The sequence below is a fragment of the Hyperolius riggenbachi genome, chromosome 9, assembly GCF_040937935.1.
Source record: "Hyperolius riggenbachi isolate aHypRig1 chromosome 9, aHypRig1.pri, whole genome shotgun sequence".
NCBI classification, from domain to species: Eukaryota; Metazoa; Chordata; class Amphibia; order Anura; family Hyperoliidae; genus Hyperolius; species Hyperolius riggenbachi.
In genome coordinates, this window is record NC_090654.1 from 139,487,512 (window position 1) to 139,508,918 (window position 21,407).

Here is a 21,407-nt window from a genome sequence, read left to right on the forward strand (position 1 = left end):
ACTTAGGGGAAAAACCCTTGTTTGCAAGCACAAAGGTCAAACGTTTCTTGTAATTGATGACCAGGTTTGCACACATTTTAGGAGGAATGTTGGTCCACTCCTCTTTGCAGATCATCTCTAAATCCCTAAGGTTTCGAGGCTGTCTTTGTGCAACTCTGAGCCTGAGCTCCCTCCATAGGTTTTCTATTGGATTAAGGTCCGGAGACTGACTAGGCTACTCCATGACCTTAATGTGCTTCTTCTTGAGCCACTCCTTTGTTGCCTTTGCTGTATGTTTTGGGTCATTGTCGTGCTGGAACACCCATCCACGACCCATTTTCAGTTTCCTGGCAGAGGGAAGGAGGTTGTCGTTCAGGATTTCACGATACATGGCTCCGTCCATTTTCCCGTTAATGTGATTAAGTTGTCCTGTGCCCTTAGCAGAAAAACACCCCCAAAGCAAAATGTTTCCACCCCCATGCTTGACGGTGGGGACGGTGTTTTGGGGGTCATAGGCAGCATTTTTCTTCCTCCAAACACAGCGAGTTGAGTTAATGCCAAAGAGCTCTATTTTGGTCTCATCAGACCACAGCACCTTCTCCCAGTCACTCACAGAATCATTCAGGTGTTCATTGGCAAACTTCAGACGGGCCTGCACATGTGCCTTCTTGAGCAGGGGGACCTTGCGAGCCCTGCAGGATTTTAATCCATTGCGGTGTAATGTGTTTCCAATGGTTTTCTTGGTGACTGTGGTCCCTGCTAATTTGAGGTCATTCACTAACTCCTCCCGTGTAGTTCTAGGATGCTTTTTCACCTTTCTCAGAACCATTGACACCCCACGAGGTGAGATCTTGCGTGGAACCCCAGAGCGAGGTCGATTGATGGTCATTTTGTGCTCCTTCCATTTTCGAACAATTGCACCAACAGTTGTCACCTTCTCTCCCAGCTTCTTGCTAATGGTTTTGTAGCCAATTCCAGCTTTGTGCAGGTCTACAATTTTGTCTCTGACATCCTTGGACAGCTCTTTGGTCTTTCCCATGTTGGAGAGTTTGGAGTCTGCTTGATTGATTGATTCTGTGGACAGGTGTCTTTTATACAGGTGACTAGTTAAGACAGGTATCCTTAATGAGGGTGACTAATTAAGTAGAAGTGTCTAACCACTCTGTGGGAGCCAGAACTCTTAATGGTTGGTAGGGGTTCAAAAACTTATTTCACCCAATGAAATGCAAATCAGTTGCTATCTTTTATTTAAGGTTATTTTTTCGATTTTCCTTTTGATGTGCTATCTGCCACTGTTAAAATAAACCTACCATTGAAATGATACTGTTCTGAGACTTTTCATTTCTTTGTCATTGGACAACTTTACAAAATCAGTGAGGGGTCAAATTATTATTTCCTCCACTGTAAGTAGAACAAGTACTTATCTTATTTATCTACTTATATAGGTGTTTTTTTTTCTGAGATAGTATGGCTGACAGCTCCTCTTTAATGAGACACTAGCCTCAAAAAGTTCCCCTGGGGGGTACTCACCTGGGGTGGGGGAAGCCTCAGAATCCTAATGAGGCTTCCCACGCCGTCCTCTGCCCCACGGGGGTCTCGCTGCAGTCCTCCGAACAGCGGCCCGACAGCTTGATCAATACTTACCTTTCCAGGCTCCAGCGGGTGCGCTGTGGCGGCTTTCGGCTCCAAAGTAGATGGAAATGCACGATCTCAGTCGGGTCCGCTCTACTGCGCAGGCGCCGAAGACTTGCACCTGCGCAGTAGAGCAGACCTGACGGCGATTGGGTATTAACGCCTATTTCAGAGGCGAAAGCTGCCACAACGCCTGCGCAGGAACCGGGAAGGTAAATATTTACATTGTTGCTGTACGGAGGGCTGCAGCGAGACCCCCGAGGGACGGAGGACGGCGTGGGAAGCCTCATTAGGATCCTGAGGCTTCCCCCTCCCAAGGTGAGTACCCCCCAGGGGAACTTTTGATGTTACAGATTTTCTTTAAGGGGCACTGAGAAATTAAGGGGAAAAATTACCTTAGCAATCATGTTGATGATGTCTTGATACTGGTTACTGGAAGAGACCAATCCCAGGCTCTCCAGCTTGCGCAAGTTCCGGATAATCATGCGTTTCTTTTCCTCCATGGACAGCTGTTTGTTACCCAGCAGTGATCGGTGACGTTTCAACTTCTCAGGAGTCTGGGCATCCCTCACAGCATGCTGTTGCATCATCTTGTAGTGTGATGCTTCCTGTCAAGACAATATACCTTACAAATGAATGATGCTAGACCCACAATCCTTTGCTCACAGTGATTATTTTTAACTGTGCTGTAAGTTTTTCTAAAACGGTCCGAACCTTACCACCCTTTTGAAAAAAAAAAACTCACGGTAAAGTGTTTTTCTGTGACTGATGATAGACTGAAGATGGGTAAAGACATTAACCCTTTGATGGCTAGAATGAGTGTTGGCTGTTTGGTTTTGATGTTTGGACAGATATACTTTATCTTCTAGGTCTAACAAAACATGAAAGACCAGAAATTGGCTGCTGCATAATTTTTGGACAATTGCTTTAAGCAGCAAAACCCCCTGCTTCTTTTCTCCTCCCCCTCTTCACGAGACAGCACATGCAGCTCGGCTGTGCTAAACATGCTTTAGCGTTGTGTTGGGTTACTGGAAAACTGTCAAAAGCTTTAAGAATAATCATTTGGTCTTGCAAAGGCTGTACTTCCCTCGCAGACTGTAAGGTACCCATACACTATGTGATATTCTTCAGCTGATTCGATCACTGCTGCCCAATTGAAATTTTGCTTTATTTCTTGCTGAAATAAACTGCCATTACTGATCAGACAGTACTTTTTTTGATGGCCGAAAGGGGTGGAGTGGTGTCTACGCGGGAGGGGTAGACTGGCCCCCCAGGCATTCCCCCTGCTAATACTGTTCTCCCTGCAGAATATGATGCACATACATGCCGCTGCGTCACAGGGTGTGGGAACAGGGAGCTCATGGAAGCTCATGGAGAGTTCCAGCTAGATAAGAAAGTGTGACTTTTCTCTGCTGCGCTAATACTCTGCTGGGGCACCAGTAAGAGCAGTATTAGCAGGGATAACACCTGGTGGAGCGGCGGTACAGTGTGCAGCAGCAATAGATCCCTCTTTGACCAGATGTCGATCAGAGAGGGATCCATCTTTTGGGCATGTCAGGATAAAAGCTGCCAGTGTAGGGCAGGCTTAATAAATACCATACAACATTAGATCACTCTGCAGAAAGACAGAGAATGCATACTATTTTTATTAAACTGCTGTGCAAAATGTAGACAATATTAAACTTGCTAAACCAGACATAAGAAACTAGCAGTGAGGAAGCAGGAACAGTCTGTGGTAAGCAGGTTTTATTTTAACATGCCTAGTATATTTTTAAAATAGGTTTTAAAGACAAGCTTGCTGTAAGGGAACATAAACTTTGTACTAAGAATGAGAAATAAAAGAGAATGTAACAATGGGACCATATGATCTATTCCAAAATCAAGAAGTTTTAAATCAGGATGATACCATTTATTGGCTAACTAAAAATGAATAAAATAAGCAAGCTTTCGGCCTTGCAGCCTTCGTCTGGCTTATATCCTGGTAGTTTGCAAACTGGTGGTACAGACAGCTTATATACATGCAACATCAAAAGGGAAACCAGATATTTTTTTTCAAGCATAAATACATGTCATTAAGATGCCTTAATTCACACAGACCATCGACCTGGGGTTAGAGGTTGTAAGCCAAGATAATAATCCTTGTTTACTCCCTGCTCACATACCTGGGAGTTGGACTGACACAGAGGTATCGTAAATTCTTAGTTCACAAGTTCAGCTATAATGGCTGAGAAAAGTTCAAATGTCATCAGTCTCATACCAATATAGAAAGTTGTTGTCCTTATTTAAACCATTCTGCACAGCCTTGAACCAATTTATAAATTTTGTTTCTGCTATTAAATCGATCATTTGACGTTTTGAAGCCACCCTTCAGGGCAGTGACACGAAGATCATCCATGCTGTGTCCGTTGGACCGAAAGTGTGTAGCAACTGGGAGCCCAGATTTGGTATCTTTAATAGTGTGCCTGTGTCCATTCATACGTTTGCGCAGAGTTTGTCCAGTTTCTCCCACGTACATAACATTGGGGCCTTTAGCACACATGATCAGATACACCAGATTGGTGGAACCACAGGAAAATGTACCTTGTACTCTGTACTCCTGTTGTGAACCTGGTATCGTTACCCTTGTCAGTGGAGTAAATGTGTCCGCAGGTCCCACATATTTTTTGTCGGCAGGGTGATGTTCCGTTTTGTTGAGGCCTATTCAAAGAACTCCTGACAATCATCTGTTTTAGATTGTGTGGTTGCCGATATGACAAGAGTGGAGGTTTAGGGAATATCGTTCTCAGTCTGAGATCCTTGTGTAATATGGGATGTAGTTCCTTAGCAATCCTCAAGATTTCCAGGTGTGGGTTGTAGGTGACAACCAAAGGGACACGTTCCTCTTTCTGGTTCTGCTTATATTTCAGGAGTTCAGTCCTGGGGATGTTGCTGGCTTTCCTGAAACTTACCTATTCTCACACAGAGATTAACTTTCTGGACACCACCATAAACATCAGGGGTAACAACATACAAACCTCTGTGTATCGCAAACCTACAGACCGTCCCACATACCTGAGATATGACAGTTTTCATCCTAAGCACATTAAGAACTCTATAATTTACAGCCAAGCAATAAGGTACAACCGGATTTGTTCTGACAGGATGGACAGAGACAAGCACCTGGATCGCCTTAAGAACACTTTCATTAAACAAGGTTACAGTCCTTCTATGGCTGAGGCCCAAATCAGGAAAGCCAGCATCATCCCCAGGACTGAACTCCTGAAATATAAGCAGAACCAAAAAGAGGAACGTGTCCCTTTGGTTGTCACCTACAACCCACACCTGGAAATCTTAAGGAGGATTGCTAAGGAACTACATCCCATATTACACAAGGATCACAGACTGAGAACGATATTCCCTAAACCTCCACTCTTGTCATATCGGCAACCACACAATCTAAAACAGATGATTGTCAGGAGTTCTTTGAATAGGCCTCAACAAAACATCACCCTGCCGACAAAAAATATGTGGGACCTGCGGACACATTTACTCCACTGACAGGGTAACGATACCAGGTTCACAACAGGAGTACAGAGTACAAGGTACATTTTCCTGTGGTTCCACCAATCTGGTGTATCTGATCATGTGTGCTAAATGCCCCAATGTTATGTACGTGGGAGAAACTGGACAAACTCTGCGCAAACGTATGAATGGACACAGGCACACTATTAAAGATACCAAATCTGGGCTCCCAGTTGCTACACACTTTCGGTCCAACGGACACAGCATGGATGATCTTCGTGTCACTGCCCTGAAGGGTGGCTTCAAAACGTCAAATGATCGATTAATAGCAGAAACAAAATTTATAAATTGGTTCAAGGCTGTGCAGAATGGTTTGAATAAGGACAACAACTTTCTATATTGGTATGAGACTGATGACATTTGAACTTTTCTCAACCATTATAGCTGAACTTGTGAACTAAGAATTTACGATACCTCTGTGTCAGTCCAACTCCCAGGTATGTGAGCAGGGAGTAAACAAGGATTATTATCTTGGCTTACAACCTCTAACCCCAGGTCGATGGTCTGTGTGAATTAAGGCATCTTAATGACATGTATTTATGCTTGAAAAAAAAAAAAAATTATCTGTTTTCCCTTTTGATGTTGCATGTATATAAGCTGTCTGTACCACCAGTTTGCAAACTAACAGGATATAAGCCAGACGAAGGCTGCAAGGCCGAAAGCTTGCTTATTTTATTCATTTTTAGTTAGCCAATAAATGGTATCATCCTGATTTAAAACTTCTTGCTTTTACTGATGGCTAACACGGTACAATACCCTACTGCTACTACTATTCCAAAATAGTGCTTTTCTTTTTGGAGCTCCAGCGGCAAATTTTGTTAGCAAATAAAAACTATTATTTTACTGCTACAGTGAACAATCCTTAGCATTGCAGGAGCCACGTCTCCTGACTTGGTTAGTACTTTTAAATTCTATTTGTTCTCTACAGACATTTTCTATTCCATTTTCAATATACAACAGTAAAATAATGTTTTGTAGATGTACAACTCACCAGTCACACCAGCAAGCAGCGTTTTAATCACTTTTTTTTGTAACAACTCTTATTCTGGATGCACAGTGGTCTGTTGCATAATGCACAAGTTATAATAAGTGAACTGCAATGGAGACCGGACACATACTTTTATACAAAGCCTGCATGCAGGGAGTTAAAGTAACATGATCTGTTATAATGCAATACTGTGAACAGGCCCATAGAATTGTATGGGTAGTGAGTCAACATATTAGGGATGATCAATGATATGCAAATACTTCCGAGTTTATGCAAATATTTATAAAAAATATATAAAAATACATTTTTATGAAAAATATATATGCACCTTGAAATGTAACCAATCAATTTAAACCTGGGTGGTACTCGATTGGTCCATTCTCAAGCTGCATAGATTTGCATAAAAATGTACATATATTTGCAAAAACTCAGAAGTATTTGCATATCATTGATCATCCCTAGTCGACATGCAGAATTATTCTGCAACACAACTGATCATTGAACAGGCCTTAATTTCTGATTTAAAGAAAAATCTTGGCATCAACTATAAACACAAACAAGCAAAATAAAAATAATCACTCAAAAGTGGGTGTGAAGTTCACTCTTAAATGCCCAGCACTGTGATTGTCCCACTTGTACTAGCTCTACAATGTATCATGGAGGATGGTCAACGATAAGGTATCCAAATTCTTCAGCTAAGATTTTACACACTACTAGATTTATGGACCAGTTCAGGCAGGTATTTGGTGGTGTCACATTTAGCAGATGGTAAACGCTTCATTGCAAAAGAGCAGAGAAGCAGTTTTCATCAGCCCCAGTCATTCAGCAAACTCATCGCGCTTAGACCCCTGGAGGGTGCATGGAAATGCTGCAGTTGGCAGATACTGGATGCTATACGGAGCTTCCAGGAAAAATAATACAGGATCGAGCACAGCCTACGCATTAACAATGGGAAAAGCAAGAACTGACATTTAAAAAAAAAAAAAAGTGTCAACTCATTTGAATAGACCGTACTTGAGTGACGAACTTAGCAACGGTTTTATTTACGACCCGTGTGAACCAGGCCTGATCGACTATAATGTAAATGGGAGAGGAGACAGATGGTGTTACCTGCTGAGCGGAGGCTGAAGTGTGAAGAAGCTCAACTAGTGAGTCTCCTGGTTGGGACTGCATAACATCCGCCAACATGTGTTTTGTGCTGAAAGAAAGAGGATTCAGATGAAATGTCTTATGACCAGTAGATTGCACTGCAAAGAAGTGATAAACAAAATTAAGGGCCCATTTCCACTTTCAGTGCTTCAGAATTGCAGGGAATCACAGTGGATAGTTTCCATTAGTTTAATGTAATCCTTATGGAATTGCAATCACACTGCCTGCAATTTTGCTGCTGTCCCATTCAGTACAATTAAATGGGTTGCTGTGTGTGCTATGCAATTTTTCTGTGCGAGTAAACATTTCTACTCTGCGTTTGGTGATTTTTACAGTGCAAATGAGGCCTAAAGCCAAGGTACACACTTCTTCAGTTTACTGTCACCACAAGCATTGGAACTCTGTTTCTTGGGGGGAAACTTGGGCCTGATGAAGCAGACATGGCGCTACCCTACAGGCTAGTTCTATTATTTGGGGGGGGAGGGCGGGAGACTGTGACGATGTAAGGGTTGACAATAGGAAAACGAAGGAAGGACCATACAGTCGGGCTACACAATCTCTGATCTGGCCAAGCACAACCTGTGGTGTGTGTGATAAAGCAGAAAAACAGAGAGCCCAATTTAGTGTAGTATGTATTGGAACAGGGAGGATTAATGAAACGTAAGTATTATACTTACAAAAATGTGTTATCACTTAGGCAACCACTGTATAGGCAGGTGGGGAGATTAGGCCTGTCCACACTCAGGACTAAGATGTCGCTCTCTGTAATTAGGAGAAAAGAGGGTGTACCACATTTCCACCAGGGGTGGAAAACTTGATATAAGGATGTACAGAGGCACCAGCAGGATAAAATATGCACATTTTGTTGTTTTTGTTTTTTAAAGATTCAGGTGGCGGTGGTGGACCAGCCACACCAAAACAGACACCTCTGTGCCAAGCTGTTATTGGACCCAGAGCTGTGTGATACTCCGTTTGTTTATTGCCTGATGAAGCGGGATTGTGCCCGTAAAATGCGTTGCAGTTTTATCTAGGTGTATGTGAATACATTTTCTCAACCTCAAGCGACAGCATCGTGTGTTTTGGTGTGGCTGGTCCACCACCTGAATGTTTTAACATTTTTTTAGCATATTTTATCCTTCTGGTGCCTCTGTACATCCTTATATGTGGTGTGTGTGAGGCTTAACATGGAAATTTACATTTACCTTGGAAACTAAATATATTGATAGCAGTTAAAGGGAACCTTAACTGAGAGGGATATGGATGTTTCGTTTTAAAATACCAGTTGCTTGTCAGTCCTGCTGATCTCTTAGGCTGCAGTAGTGGCGGAATCACACAACTGATACAAACATGCAGCTAATCCAGTCTGACTTCAGTCAGAGCACTTGATCTGCATTGTTTGTTGAGGGGCTGTGGCTAAAAGTATTAGGGCCAATGCACACCAAAAAGCGCTAGCAGAATCGCAAACACTCAGCACTTTTTGAAGTGATTTTTCAGAGCGATTCTAGGCATGTGTCTAGCGATTTTCTAATCATGCATAGCAATTTTTGGAGCGTTTTGGTGTAGTTTTTTAGTTACAGTAGAGCTGGAACTGAACAGCTTCTGTAAAAAAAATGCTTGGAAATCGCCCTGTTCTAGCGCTTTTCAGAGAGATTTTCCACTTTTCTATACTATGTTAAGACATTGAAGCTGAATCACCTCAAATGCTGCGGGACTTGCACTTGCTTTTGGGAGAAAATCACATCACTCTGGTGTGAGCCATTCCATTCAAGTACATTAGCCAAGCGCTTTTCAAAACGCTGGCATTTTTAAAAGCGCTCAGAAGCGCTCTTGCTATGCACCAGCCCTTAAGACACACAGGATCAGTAATAGAGTCAGGCAACTGGAAAAGGAAAAATACATTATTTGTCTGCCTAGAAGCAACAACTCAGTTAGAAACGGAGCCTTGAAGCTTCCTGCTTTTGCTTAGGCAAAGTTCCTCTTAAAGTGGACTCAAATTAAAAATACAAGATTTCAGAAATAAAATCTATTTTCTAAATTATAATAATAAATAGCAGCCTTTTTTCAGCTGCATGATGACAAATATAAAATATTTTACATTTATTGGAAAAACCCCTCCCTTCCTTTCAAATTGCCGGGACAAAATCCGGCAAACTGGTGAAGTAGGTGGTGTCCAGCAATGGAGGAATTGCTAATGGCTGCCCCCAGTATAATCGTAGTTATGAAAAGAGAAGGGTGAAAAGCATGCACTGAAATGCTCATAGGCTTGAAGGAGTGTTTATTTATCTTTGTATGTGTCAGAGTAGTGCAACTAAATATTTTTAATTTAAAAAAAATGTTTGGTTTGGGTCCGCTTTAATGAAGCATAGTGGGCGAGTAAAGTCATCTGTAGGGAGACAAAGTGGGCAATGTCAAGATTCCAGGAGAAAAAAAAAAAATATAATGGAATATTTTATGGCTTTTTCAGGTTTTTTTCTTCATCATTTACTTTTTTCTACACCTTAGGGCTCTTTTCCACTATGAAATGAGATCGTGATTGCGATCGCAATCGCGTTTCAATTTCCACCATGCGATTGAGCTACTATACTCATAGTACAGCTCAATCGCAAACAAAACGCGGCAGGACGATTGCGCTTTGACCAAAATCGCATCGCAATCGGATCACACTAATGGAAATTGCTGTTGCAGTTTCCATTAGTTTAATGTACCTTGCGATTTGCGATCAGAATCAAATCGCAAATCGCAGGCTAGTGGAAAAAGGCCCTTAGTGTGGTTTTTAACTTTGCCTATATAAATTATAGGCCTACTTTAAAGTGGACCCAAATAAAAAATACAAGATTTCAGAAATAAAATCTATTTTCTAAATTATAATAACAAATAGCAGCATTTTTTCAGCTGCATGATGACAAATATAAAATATTTTACATTTATTGGAGGAACTCCTCCCTTCCTTACATATTGCAGGGACAGAATCCGGCAAACTGGTTTAGTAGATGGTCTCCAGCAAAGGAGGAATTGCTAATGGGTGCCACCTGTATAACCCTAGTAATGAAAAGAGAAGGGTGAAAAGCATGCACTGAAATGCTCATAGGCTTGAAGGAGTGTTTATTTATCTTTGTATGTGTCAGAGTGCTGCAACTAAATACTTTGAATTAAAAAAAATATTTGGTTTGGGTCCGCTTTAAGTGGATGAGTGAGTATGGCAGAGGACCTACTGATAAGGCTAACCTGGGTCTAGCACCTCACCTGAGTAACAGACTGTGGGTGTCCATCTCTTCCATACTTGTCTCAGCCATGTCAAACTTGTTTGTGAGGGTGAGAGAGATCTCCAGCTTTCGGAACTGGGCCAGGACGTGTTCTGAGGCTGCATCATTCAAGTTAGAGGTACTTTCTCCTGCAACACACATGCAAGCACTCTTATTAGTCTGATTCACATTATACAAGCAAGGCAGGAAATATACCAAAATGTTATATCCTATTATACAACACAACATTTGTAAAGTGCTTTTCTCCCATAGGATTCAAAGGACTTAGATGTGTCTCAGATCAATACTGGGTTGCAGGCTGGACTGTGTTAGGCCCAGTGCACACCAAAAACCTCTAGCAGATCTGCAAAACGCTAGAGGTTTTTGAAGCAGATTTTTAGAGCGATTCTAGGCATGTATAGAGAGTTTTTCTAAACGTGCCTAGCGCTTTTTGGAGTGTTTTTGTGTAGCAGATTACAAATATTGTTACAGTAAAGCTGTTACTGAACAGCTTCTGTAACAAAAACGCCCTGAAAACCGCTCTGATCTAGCGTTTTTCAGAGAGGTTTTGTACTTTCCTATACTTTAACATTGAGGCAGAAATCTCAAAAATGCAGCAGCCCCTGAGTTTGCGTTTGTGGGAAAAAACGACCTGCTCTGGTGTGCACCATCCCCTTCACTTTCATTAGCCAAGCGGTTTCCCCCTGCGAGAGTTTTAAAAAATGCTTTAGAACCGCTCCGGTGTGCACCAGCCCTTACAGAGGAAATAGGGGTTCATAAATGGCAGACTAAACTGGTGGCTTTACAGAACCGAGAACAATGGAAAAAAATGATTTTATACATACCTGGGGCTTCCTCTAGCCCCATCAGCATGGATCCCTCCCACGCCGCCATCCTCCGCTGCCTCTATCCCCAGGTACTGGGTCAGTCGCCGTACTGCGAAGGCACATGCGTAAAGCAGGCACAGGCAAGATGGAGGGATCCACTGTGGATGCGTACAACTAGATGCGTTCCAGCGGAAGGGACGGGACCCAGTACCGGCGATAGAGGCAGTGGAGGACGGCAGCGTGGGAGCGATCTATGCTGATGGGGCTTGGGGAAGCCCCTCGTATGTATAAATTATTTTTTCATTTTTCAAGTGCCTTCGTCTCTGGTTCCCTTTAAATGCTTCCAGGGATGGAGATATCCTTATTAGGTGTGGCATGCTGTTCCAAAGTGTAGGGGCAGCATTTGCGCCAACATATTACGCAGCATGACAGAAGGCTCTGTCTCCAAACGTTTTGAGGTGGACTCTGGGTGGGGGTGACCAAGTTATTAGATTCTTCTGATCTAAGATTGGGGGGTGCTGCAGTTGCAACAAGTAAATCAGATATCCAGGATTGTGCAAGGATTTGAATGTCGATAAGCCAATCTAAAACAGAATTCTCCATGTTATCGGTAGCCAGTGAGCCAGGGAGGTTGAAAAGGGAGGAACCAACCACTGCAGGCAGGTGGAGATCTTAAAGAGAAACTCCAACCTAGAATTTAACTTTATCCCAATCAGTAACTGATACCCCCTTTTACATGAGAAATATAATGCTTTTCACAAACAGACCATCAGGGGGCGCTGTATGACTGATTTTGTGCTGAAACCCCTCCCACAAGAAGCTCTGGGACAGCGGTACTCTGGGCAAACTGCCACAATGTAACAATGTTCACAGACAGGAAATAGCTGTTTACAGCTGTCTCTAACAGCCAAAACAGCTAGGAGGAGCTACATAACCTGCCCACAGTAAAAATGTCACCATGTAATAAATGTCAGAATTTAAATCAGGAGAGGAAAGATTTTACAATGAGCAAACACTGACTAAATCATTTATACATAATTATGGTAAAAAATAAAGCACTTTTTTTACTACATTATTTTCACTGGAGTTCCTCTTTAACCACTTGAGGACCTAGGGCTTTCTACCCCTTAAGGACCGGCCACTTTTTTTCCATTCAGACCACTGCAGCTTTCACGGTTTATTGCTCGCTCATACAACCTACCACCTAAATGAATTTTGGCTCCTTTTCTTGTCACTAATAAAGCTTTCTTTTGGTGCTATTTGATTGCTCCTGCGATTTTTACTTTTTATTATATTCATCAAAAAAGACATGAATTTTGGCAAAAAAATGATTTTTTTAACTTTCTGTGCTGACATTTTTCAAATAAAGTAAAATTTCTGTATACATGCAGCGCGAAAAATGTGGACAAACATGTTTTTGATAAAAAAAACCCCATTCAGTGTATATTTATTGGTTTGGGTAAAAGTTATAGCGTTTACAAACTATGGTGCAAAAAGTGAATTTTCCCATTTTCAAGCATCTCTGACTTTTCTGACCCCCTGTCATGTTTCATGAGGGGCTAGAATTCCAGGATAGTATAAATACCCCCCAAATGACCCCATTTTGGAAAGAAGACATCCCAAAGTATTCACTGAGAGGCATAGTGAGTTCATAGAAGATATTATTTTTTGTCACAAGTAAGCGGAAAATGACACTTTGTGAAAAAAAAAAAAAAAGTTTCCATTTCTTCTAACTTGCGACAAAAAAAAATGAAATCTGCCGCGGACTCACCATGCCCCTCTCTGAATACCTTGAAGGGTCTACTTTCCAAAATGGGATCATTTGTGGGGTGTGTTTACTGTCCTGACATTTTGGGGGGTGCTAAATTGTAAGCACCCCTGTAAAGCCTAAAGGTGCTCATTGGACTTTGGACCCCTTAGCGCAGTTAGGCTGCAAAAAAGTGCCACACATGTGGTATTGCCGTACTCAGGAGAAGTAGTATAATGTGTTTTGGGGTGTATTTTTACACATACCCATGCTGGGTGGGAGAAATCTCTCTGTAAATGACAATTTGTTAATTTTTTTTTACACACAATTGTCCATTTACAGAGATATTTCTCCCACTCAGCATGGGTATGTGTAAAAATACACCACAAAACACATTATACTACTTCTCCTGAGTACGGCGATACCACATGTGTGGCACTTTTTTGCACCCTAACTGCGCTAAAGGGCCCAAAGTCCAATGAGTACCTTTAGGATTTCACAGGTCATTTTGAGAAATTTCGTTTCAAGACTACTCCTCACGGTTTAGGGCCCCTAAAATGCCAGGGCAGTATAGGAACCCCACAAATGACCCCATTTTAGAAAGAAGACACCCCAAGGTATTCCGTTAGTAGTATGGTGAGTTCATAGAAGATTTTATTTTTTGTCACAAGTTAGCGGAAAATGACACTTTGTGAAAAAACACAATTAAAATCAATTTCCGCTAACTTTTGACAAAAAATAAAATCTTCTATGAACTCACCATACTCCGTACGGAATACCTTTGGGTGTCTTCTTTCTAGAATGGGGTCATTTGTGGGGTTCCTATACTGCCCTGGCATTTTAGGGGCCCTAAACCGTGAGGAGTAGTCTTGAAACCAAATGTCGCAAAATGACCTGTGAAATCCTATAGGTACTCATTGGACTTTGGGCCCCTTAGCGTACTTAGGGTGTAAAAAAGTGCCACACATGTGGTACCGCTGTACTCAGGAGAAGTAGTATAATGCGTTTTGGGGTGTATTTTTACACATACCCATGCTAAGTGGGAGAAATATCTCTGTAAATGACAATTGTTTGATTTTTTTACACACAATTGTCCATTTACATAGAAATTTTTCCCACCCAGCATGGGTATGTGTAAAAATACACCCCAAAACACATTATACTACTTTTCCTGAGTACGGCGGTACCACGTGTGACACTTTTTTGCAGCCTAGGTGCGCTAAGGGGCCCAACGTCCTATTCACAGGTCATTTTGAAGCATTTGTTTTCTAGACTACTCCTCGCGGTTTAGGGCCCCTAAAATGCCAGGGCAGTATAGGAACCCCACAAGTGACCCCATTTTAGAAAGAAGACACCCCAAGGTATTCCGTTAGGTGTATGGCGAGTTCATAGAAGATTTTATTTTTTGTCACAAGTTAGTGAAAAATGACACTTTGTGAAAAAAAAACAATAAAAATTAATTTCCGCTAACTTTTGACAAAAAATAAAATCTTCTATGAACTCGTCATACACCTAACAGAATACCTTGGGGTGTCATTTTTTTCTAAAATGGGGTCACTTGTGGGGTTCCTATACCGCCCTGGCATTTTACAGGCCCAAAACCGTGAGTAGTCTGGAAACCAAATGTCTCAAAATGACTGTTCAGGGGTATAAGCATCTGCAAATTTTGATGACAGGTGGTCTATGAGGGGGCGAATTTTGTGGAACCGGTCATAAGCAGGGTGGCCTTTTAGATGACAGGTTGTATTGGGCCTGATCTGATGGATAGGAGTGCTAGGGGGGTGACAGGAGGTGATTGATGGGTGTCTCAGGGGGTGGTTAGAGGGGAAAATAGATGCAATCAATGCACTGGGGAGGTGATCGGAAGGGGGTCTGAGGGTTTGGCCGAGTGATCAGGAGCCCACACGGGGCAAATTGGGGCCTGATCTGATGGGTAGGTGTGCTAGGGGGTGACAGGAGGTGATTGATGGGTGTCTCAAGGTGTGATTAGAGGGGGGAATAGATGCAAGCAATGCACTGGCGAGGTGATCAGGGCTGGGGTCTGAGGGCATTCTGAGGGTGTGGGCGGGTGATTGAGTGCCCTAGGGGCAGATAGGGGTCTAATCTGATAGGTAGCAGTGACAGGGGGTGATTGATGGGTAATTAGGGTAGAGAATAGATGGAAACACTGCGCTTGGGTGGTGATCTGATGTCGGATCTGCGGGCGATCTATTGGTGTGGGTGGGTGATCAGTTTGCCCGCAAGGGGCAGGTTAGGGGCTGATTGATGGGTGGCAGTGACAGCGGGTGATTGATGGGTGGCAGTGACAGGGGGTGATTGATGGGTGGCAGTGACAGGGGGTGATTGATGGGTGATTGATAGGTGATTGACAGGTAATCAGTGGGTTATTACAGGGGAGAACAGATGTAAATATTAAGAAGAGAGAACCGAGAGCCCGATATGGTGTAGTATGTCAAGGTAATTGGATAATTAGAAAGAGTATAAATTGTATACTCACAAACCAGGGTTACCTCCAGGCAACCACTGTGTAGGCAGGTGAGGAGATTAGCCTGTCCTCACTCAGGAATAAGAAGTCGCTCTCTGTAGGCTTGAAAAACAAGAAGGGGTATCCCCCTCCACCAAAGGTGGATACAATCAGTATTATGGTAGAGAACAGAGGCGCCAAAAGGATAAAAACAATATTTATAAGTTTTAAAATTATTGCTTAGGAGGCAGTGGTGGACTCACCTCCCACAAGCAGACACAACAACTGTGTATTCACAAAAGGGACATTTATTGGTATACTCCAAATTGTTGCAACCTTATTTGGAGTATACCAATAAATGTCCCTTTTGTGAATACACAGTTGTTGTGTCTGCTTGTGGGAGGTGAGTCCACCACTGCCTCCTAAGCAATAATTTTAAAACTTTTAAATATTGTTTTTATCCTTTTGGCGCCTCTGTTCTCTACCATAATACAGATGTAAATATTGCACTGGCGAATTGATAAGGGGGGGTCTGAGGGCAATCTGAGCGTGTAGGCGGGCGATTGGGTGCCCGCAAGGGGCAGATTAGGGTCTGATCTGATGGGTAACAGTGACAGGTGTTAATAGGGGGTGATTGATGGGTGATTGATGGGTAATTAGTGGGTGTTTAGAGGAGAGAATAGATGGAAACACTGCGCTTGGGTGGTGATCTGATGTCGGATCTGCGGGCGATCTATTGGTGTGGGTGGGTGATCAGTTTGCCCGCAAGGGGCAGGTTAGGGGCTGATTGTTGGGTGGCAGTGACAGGGGGTGATTGATGGGTGATAGGTGATTGGCAGGTGATTGACAGGTGATCAGTGGGTTATTACAGGGAAGGACAGATGTAAATATTGCAGTGGCGAATTGATAAGGGGGGGGGGTCTGAGGGCAATCTGAGCGTGTAGGCGGGTGATTGGGTGCCCGCAAGGGGCAGATTAGGGTCTGATCTGATAGGTAACAGTGACAGGTGGTGATAGGGAGTGATTGATGGGTAATTAGTGGGTGTTTAGAGGAGAGAATAGATGTAAACGCTGCGCTTGGGTGGTGATCTGATGTCGGATCTGCGGGCGATCTATTGGTGTGGGTGGGTGATCAGATTGCCCGCAAGGGGCAGGTTAGGGGCTGATTGTTGGGTGGCAGTGACAGGGGGTGATTGATGGGTGATAGGTGATTGGCAGGTGATTGACAGGTGATCAGTGGGTTATTACAGGGAAGGACAGATGTAATTAATGCACTGGCGAATTGATAAGGGGGGGGGGGGGGGGTCTGAGGGCAATCTGAGCGTGTGATTGGGTGCCCGCAAGGGGCAGATTAGGGTCTGATCTGATAGGTAACAGTGACAGGTGGTGATAGGGGGTGATTGATGGGTAATTAGTGGGTGTTTAGAGGAGAGAATAGATGTAAACAATGGATTTGGGAGGTGATCTGATGTCGGATCTGTGGGCGATCTATTGGTGTGAGGGGGTGATCAGATTGCCCGCAAGGGGCAGGTTAGGGGCTGATTGATGGGTGGCAGTGACAGGGGGTGATTGACGGGTGATTGACAGGTGATCAGGGGGATAGATGCATACAGTAAACAGGGGGGGGGGGCGGTGTCTGGGGAGAATCTGAGGGGTGGGGGGTGATCAGGAGGGGGCAGGGAGCAGGGGGGGGGGGGGATAAAAAAAAAATAGCGTTGACAGATAGTGACAGGGAGTGATTGATGGGTGATTAGGGGGGTGATTGGGTGCAAACAGGGGTCTGGGGGGTGGGCAGGGGGGGGTCTGATGGGTGCTGTGGGCGATCTGGGGCAGGGGGGGGAGAAATCAGTGTGCTTGGGTGCAGACTAGGGTGGCTGCAGCCTGCCCTGGTGGTCCCTCGGACACTGGGACCACCAGGGCAGGAGGCAGCCTGTATAATACACTTTGTAAACATTACAAAGTGTATTATACACTTTGTATGCGGCGATCGCGGGGTTAACATCCCGCCGGCGCTTCCGTATAGCCGGCGGGATGTTGCGGCGAGCGGTGACAGGCGCCGGCGGAGGATCGCGTCACGGATGACGCGATCGCTCCGCCCATGCCCTTAAATGGACCGCCGCCTCTGTGGGTGAGCCGGTCCTTAAGGGCTCCACTTCCCGGCCGCCTCTGTGCGTTAGGCGGTCGGGAAGTGGTTAAAGAAAACCTGAACTGAACATTAAAAGTCAAAATAAGCATACACAAGTCATACTTACCTTCCATGTAGTCTACTCCTCAGTGTCTTTCTCCTGTCCCGCGTCCTGTTTGTTCACTGTGATCAAGGCAATTTTCCGTCCTCCATTTTGAAAATGGCCATTACCCATAACACAGCCTTTCTCAACCTTTTTACCTTGGAGGAACCCTGTAAATAACTTTTGGATCTCAAGGAACCCCTGCAAACAATTTTTTGGTCTCGAGGAACCCCTGCATTTATTTTTCAGGAGGCATGGTCTTTAAATAGGTTAGGCTGCTAATTTCACGATCTCCTATTACACTGCCACTCATTATACTGTCTCCTGTCCCCCCAATTTAGTGCTTCTTGTTACAGTACCACCTATTATAGTGTGCTCTATTATACTTCCCCCACCATGGGGTAAAATGCCAAGGAACCCCTGCAGAGTCCTCAAGGAACCCTGGTTGAGAAAGCGTGCCATAACAGCTTTCTGGTCAGCACACAGTTAAACTGTAACATCGCCCACTTGAGCCATAGGGAAACATGGACATTACCTGATACGTCAGTTTTCGTCTCAGCTATAACTGACAGCAACTGATGTTTTACTGACAGCAACTGATATATTTCAGATCTAAAAAAATGTTGTCAGAATTGGAAGGGATTGTTGCCAGAAGAAAATGGTGAGCTTCTGAGAGGAACTGATGGCAAGGTATCTATGTAATGTTCATTTGAAGTTACCTCATGTGTTTATTTTAAATATTTTTTACTCAGTACAGGTTCTCTTTAAAACCCGAATCCACTCTGGTGTCCAGTCTGGTAAGAAGTAGGTAAGAAGCCCTCTTCGGAGCCCATAGGGGGTCCAGGGGTAAACCCCTTCCCAAAACAAAAAAGGGGGAATATGAATCACAGAAGGGGAGAAAAAGGTGCCAAATATTGGAAAAAAAACAAAAAACTATTAAAACCAAAATAAAGACTGACGTAGCTTACCTCAAAGACAAATTCATCTTAATTGAGATATGTAGAAAAAAAAAAAACAACGTTTTGTAAAAAATAATACCTTTTAATGGCTAAGAGTTAAATGATGCAAGCTTTCTGGGATCTAGTCCCCTTCTTCAGGCATATTTCCAGATGTAAGCTGAAGTAAAACACTGATGCAGATAAATGGTAAACACGAAGATGACAGTTGTGCTAGTTACTGTTTATCCGTTAGGTGTCAGGTGATCAGCAGGCTGGAGCCAGTGAGTTAGTGCAAGCACACCTGAAATCCAGCAGGTTTCTGAAGATCATGAAGCCAAATCAATCATGTTACATAAGGTGTCATGAATCCTGTTCCACAGTTTAAACCTTCTGTTAATGTCTTGAACATTTTAATAAATTTGTACTCAGAAATTTTCCTTGATCGATCATTTTTGAAGTTACCCTTAAGAACAAGTACTTTTAGATCTTGCATGCGGTGTCCTGGTTCACAGAAGTGTTGGCCTACTGGTGTGTCCATTTTACCCTCATTAATTTTAAAGCAGTGATGGTTCATTCTTGTGCGCAGTTTTTGTCCGGTTTCTCCTATATAGATTCCTTTTGAGGGGCTTTACATGCAGCGTATCATGTATACAACATTGGATGACTTGCAGGAAAATTGGTCTTGTATTTGATATTTCTGTGAGTTTGGTATTTGTATTTGGCTTGTGCTCAAGATATAAGGGCAGGTCTCACACCTTGTGTTATTGCAGGGTAATGTGCCTGGAGTTTCTGGTGTAGATAATGCACTTCTGATAATCATTTGTCTCAAATTGGGAGGTTGTCTGCAAGCAAGCAGTGGTAAATCAGGAAAAACATTCTTCAGGCGTTTGTCTTTATGGAGTATCGGTTGTAGGGCTTTCGATATCTTCCACAGTGTCTTTAATTTTGGGTTGTAGGTTACCACAATTGGGATTCTGTTTTTAGTTTTTGGGGTGTACTTCAACAGTTCTTCTCTTGATTTTAAAGTTGCTCTGTGTATCTAACGCAAGATGCCTCCAATGCTTCCATGGTACTAGATGCTGCTACCTTGGGTTCATTTGAGGCCCTTAAACAGATACTTTATCGTGGCACTACCGCCCCTTATACCCTCACAGGCAACATGAAAGTGGTCATTCGTGCCTGGGCCCTGATTCATAGCTGGAACAAACCCCCTCAGAACAAACTCTCTCCAAATGTTCCTCTGTGGAATAACCCAAAATTATCTCACTTCTTCTCCATCCCCGATCCAATAGTGTGGATCTCCAGAGGGATAACCCATATTGAACATATCATCCATAACGGATCCCTTATGCAATTTAACTACATTAAAGAAAAATACAGCCTTCCAAACTCGTACTTCTTTAGATATATTCAGCTCAGGCATGCATTTGACTCACAATTTGCCAAAGTACCGGTCCGTCTCGGTACTACGGAACTAGAAGACATACTACTCACAGAAACCCTTAAGAAAGCCTTATCTGCAATATATCAAAACATTCTGTTATTAACCGAACCCCACGTGACAGTATTCAAACAGCCATGGCTCAATATCCTGCCAAATTTAGACGATGAAGAGTGGGAGGATATATGGATCAAACCATTTAGCTACCTTATCGCGTCTAGAGACAAATTGATCCAGTTCAAACTGCTGCATAGGGCATATCAAACCCCTGCCAGGTTGTCCAGATTTGATCCGAACAACCCAGTGTTGTGCTGGAGATGCGGAGCAGCAGATGCAGACTTTGACCATATTATGTGGACATGCCCTAGGGTGGCAGCCCTCTGGAAAGACATATGCGCTTACATCACCAAAATAACAAAAAAAAACATATCCCATGCGATCCTTATTATTGCCTACTGGGGGACACCAGCAAGCTAGCTAACACACGGGCCGAGAGAACACTCTTAGGTCTCCTGCTCTACTACTACCGTAAAGCAATAATCCTACATTGGAAAAAGGAAGCACCACCAACAGTAAAATGTTGGAAAAAACTAATAAATGACTCACTGCAACTGTATAAAGCAGCATATTTAGCTAGAGGGTGCCCACAAAAATTTGGAAAAATATGGAAAACCTGGACTAGTAATAAAGACACAAACTAATGGATTTAATGAGATATAAACAGACAACACTCTTCAAAATAGATAAACTATAAATAGCTATATTTCTCTGGAGAGGGCTGAAGTATATTGTAAAACTCTGATATATGCAATAAACAATGTACCTGCTATACATGCTGTAAATATGCACGGCTGATAGGACGGAGGGTGGACGGTGGGAGGGGGGGGGGGGGGAAGGGTGAGGAAGCGGCCTTGCCGCTCCTAAAGATATTGTGACATGTGTAGGTTGTTATATGTCCGACTGTAAATGATTGTTATGTTTCTGCCAAGGTTACCCTTTGTCCGGTCCTTGGCAATGTTTGTATAAATGTTTTTTGTTTATTAAAAATGCAAATAAACAGAATTTAAAAAAAAAAAAGTTGCTCTGTGTATTTGATCATCAACGATTTGTGGATGATATCCCTGATCTATGAATATTTTACGTAGTGACATAAGTTGTCCGTCTCTGTCCTCTGAATTAGAACATATTCGGTTATACCTCAGAGCCTGGCTG

The 21,407-nt window shown here is 43.1% G+C and overlaps 1 protein-coding gene across 1 annotated transcript in view; it reads right to left on the reverse strand.

Moving 5' to 3' along the window:
• The window catches only part of IQGAP3 (IQ motif containing GTPase activating protein 3), a 186,238-nt gene that overhangs the window by 23,371 nt on the left and 141,460 nt on the right, over positions 1–21,407 (reverse strand). Inside the window, 3 exon segments of the mRNA XM_068253575.1 lie at positions 2,007–2,219; positions 7,271–7,358; positions 10,553–10,700. Coding sequence (XP_068109676.1) covers positions 2,007–2,219; positions 7,271–7,358; positions 10,553–10,700 — 449 coding nt within the window.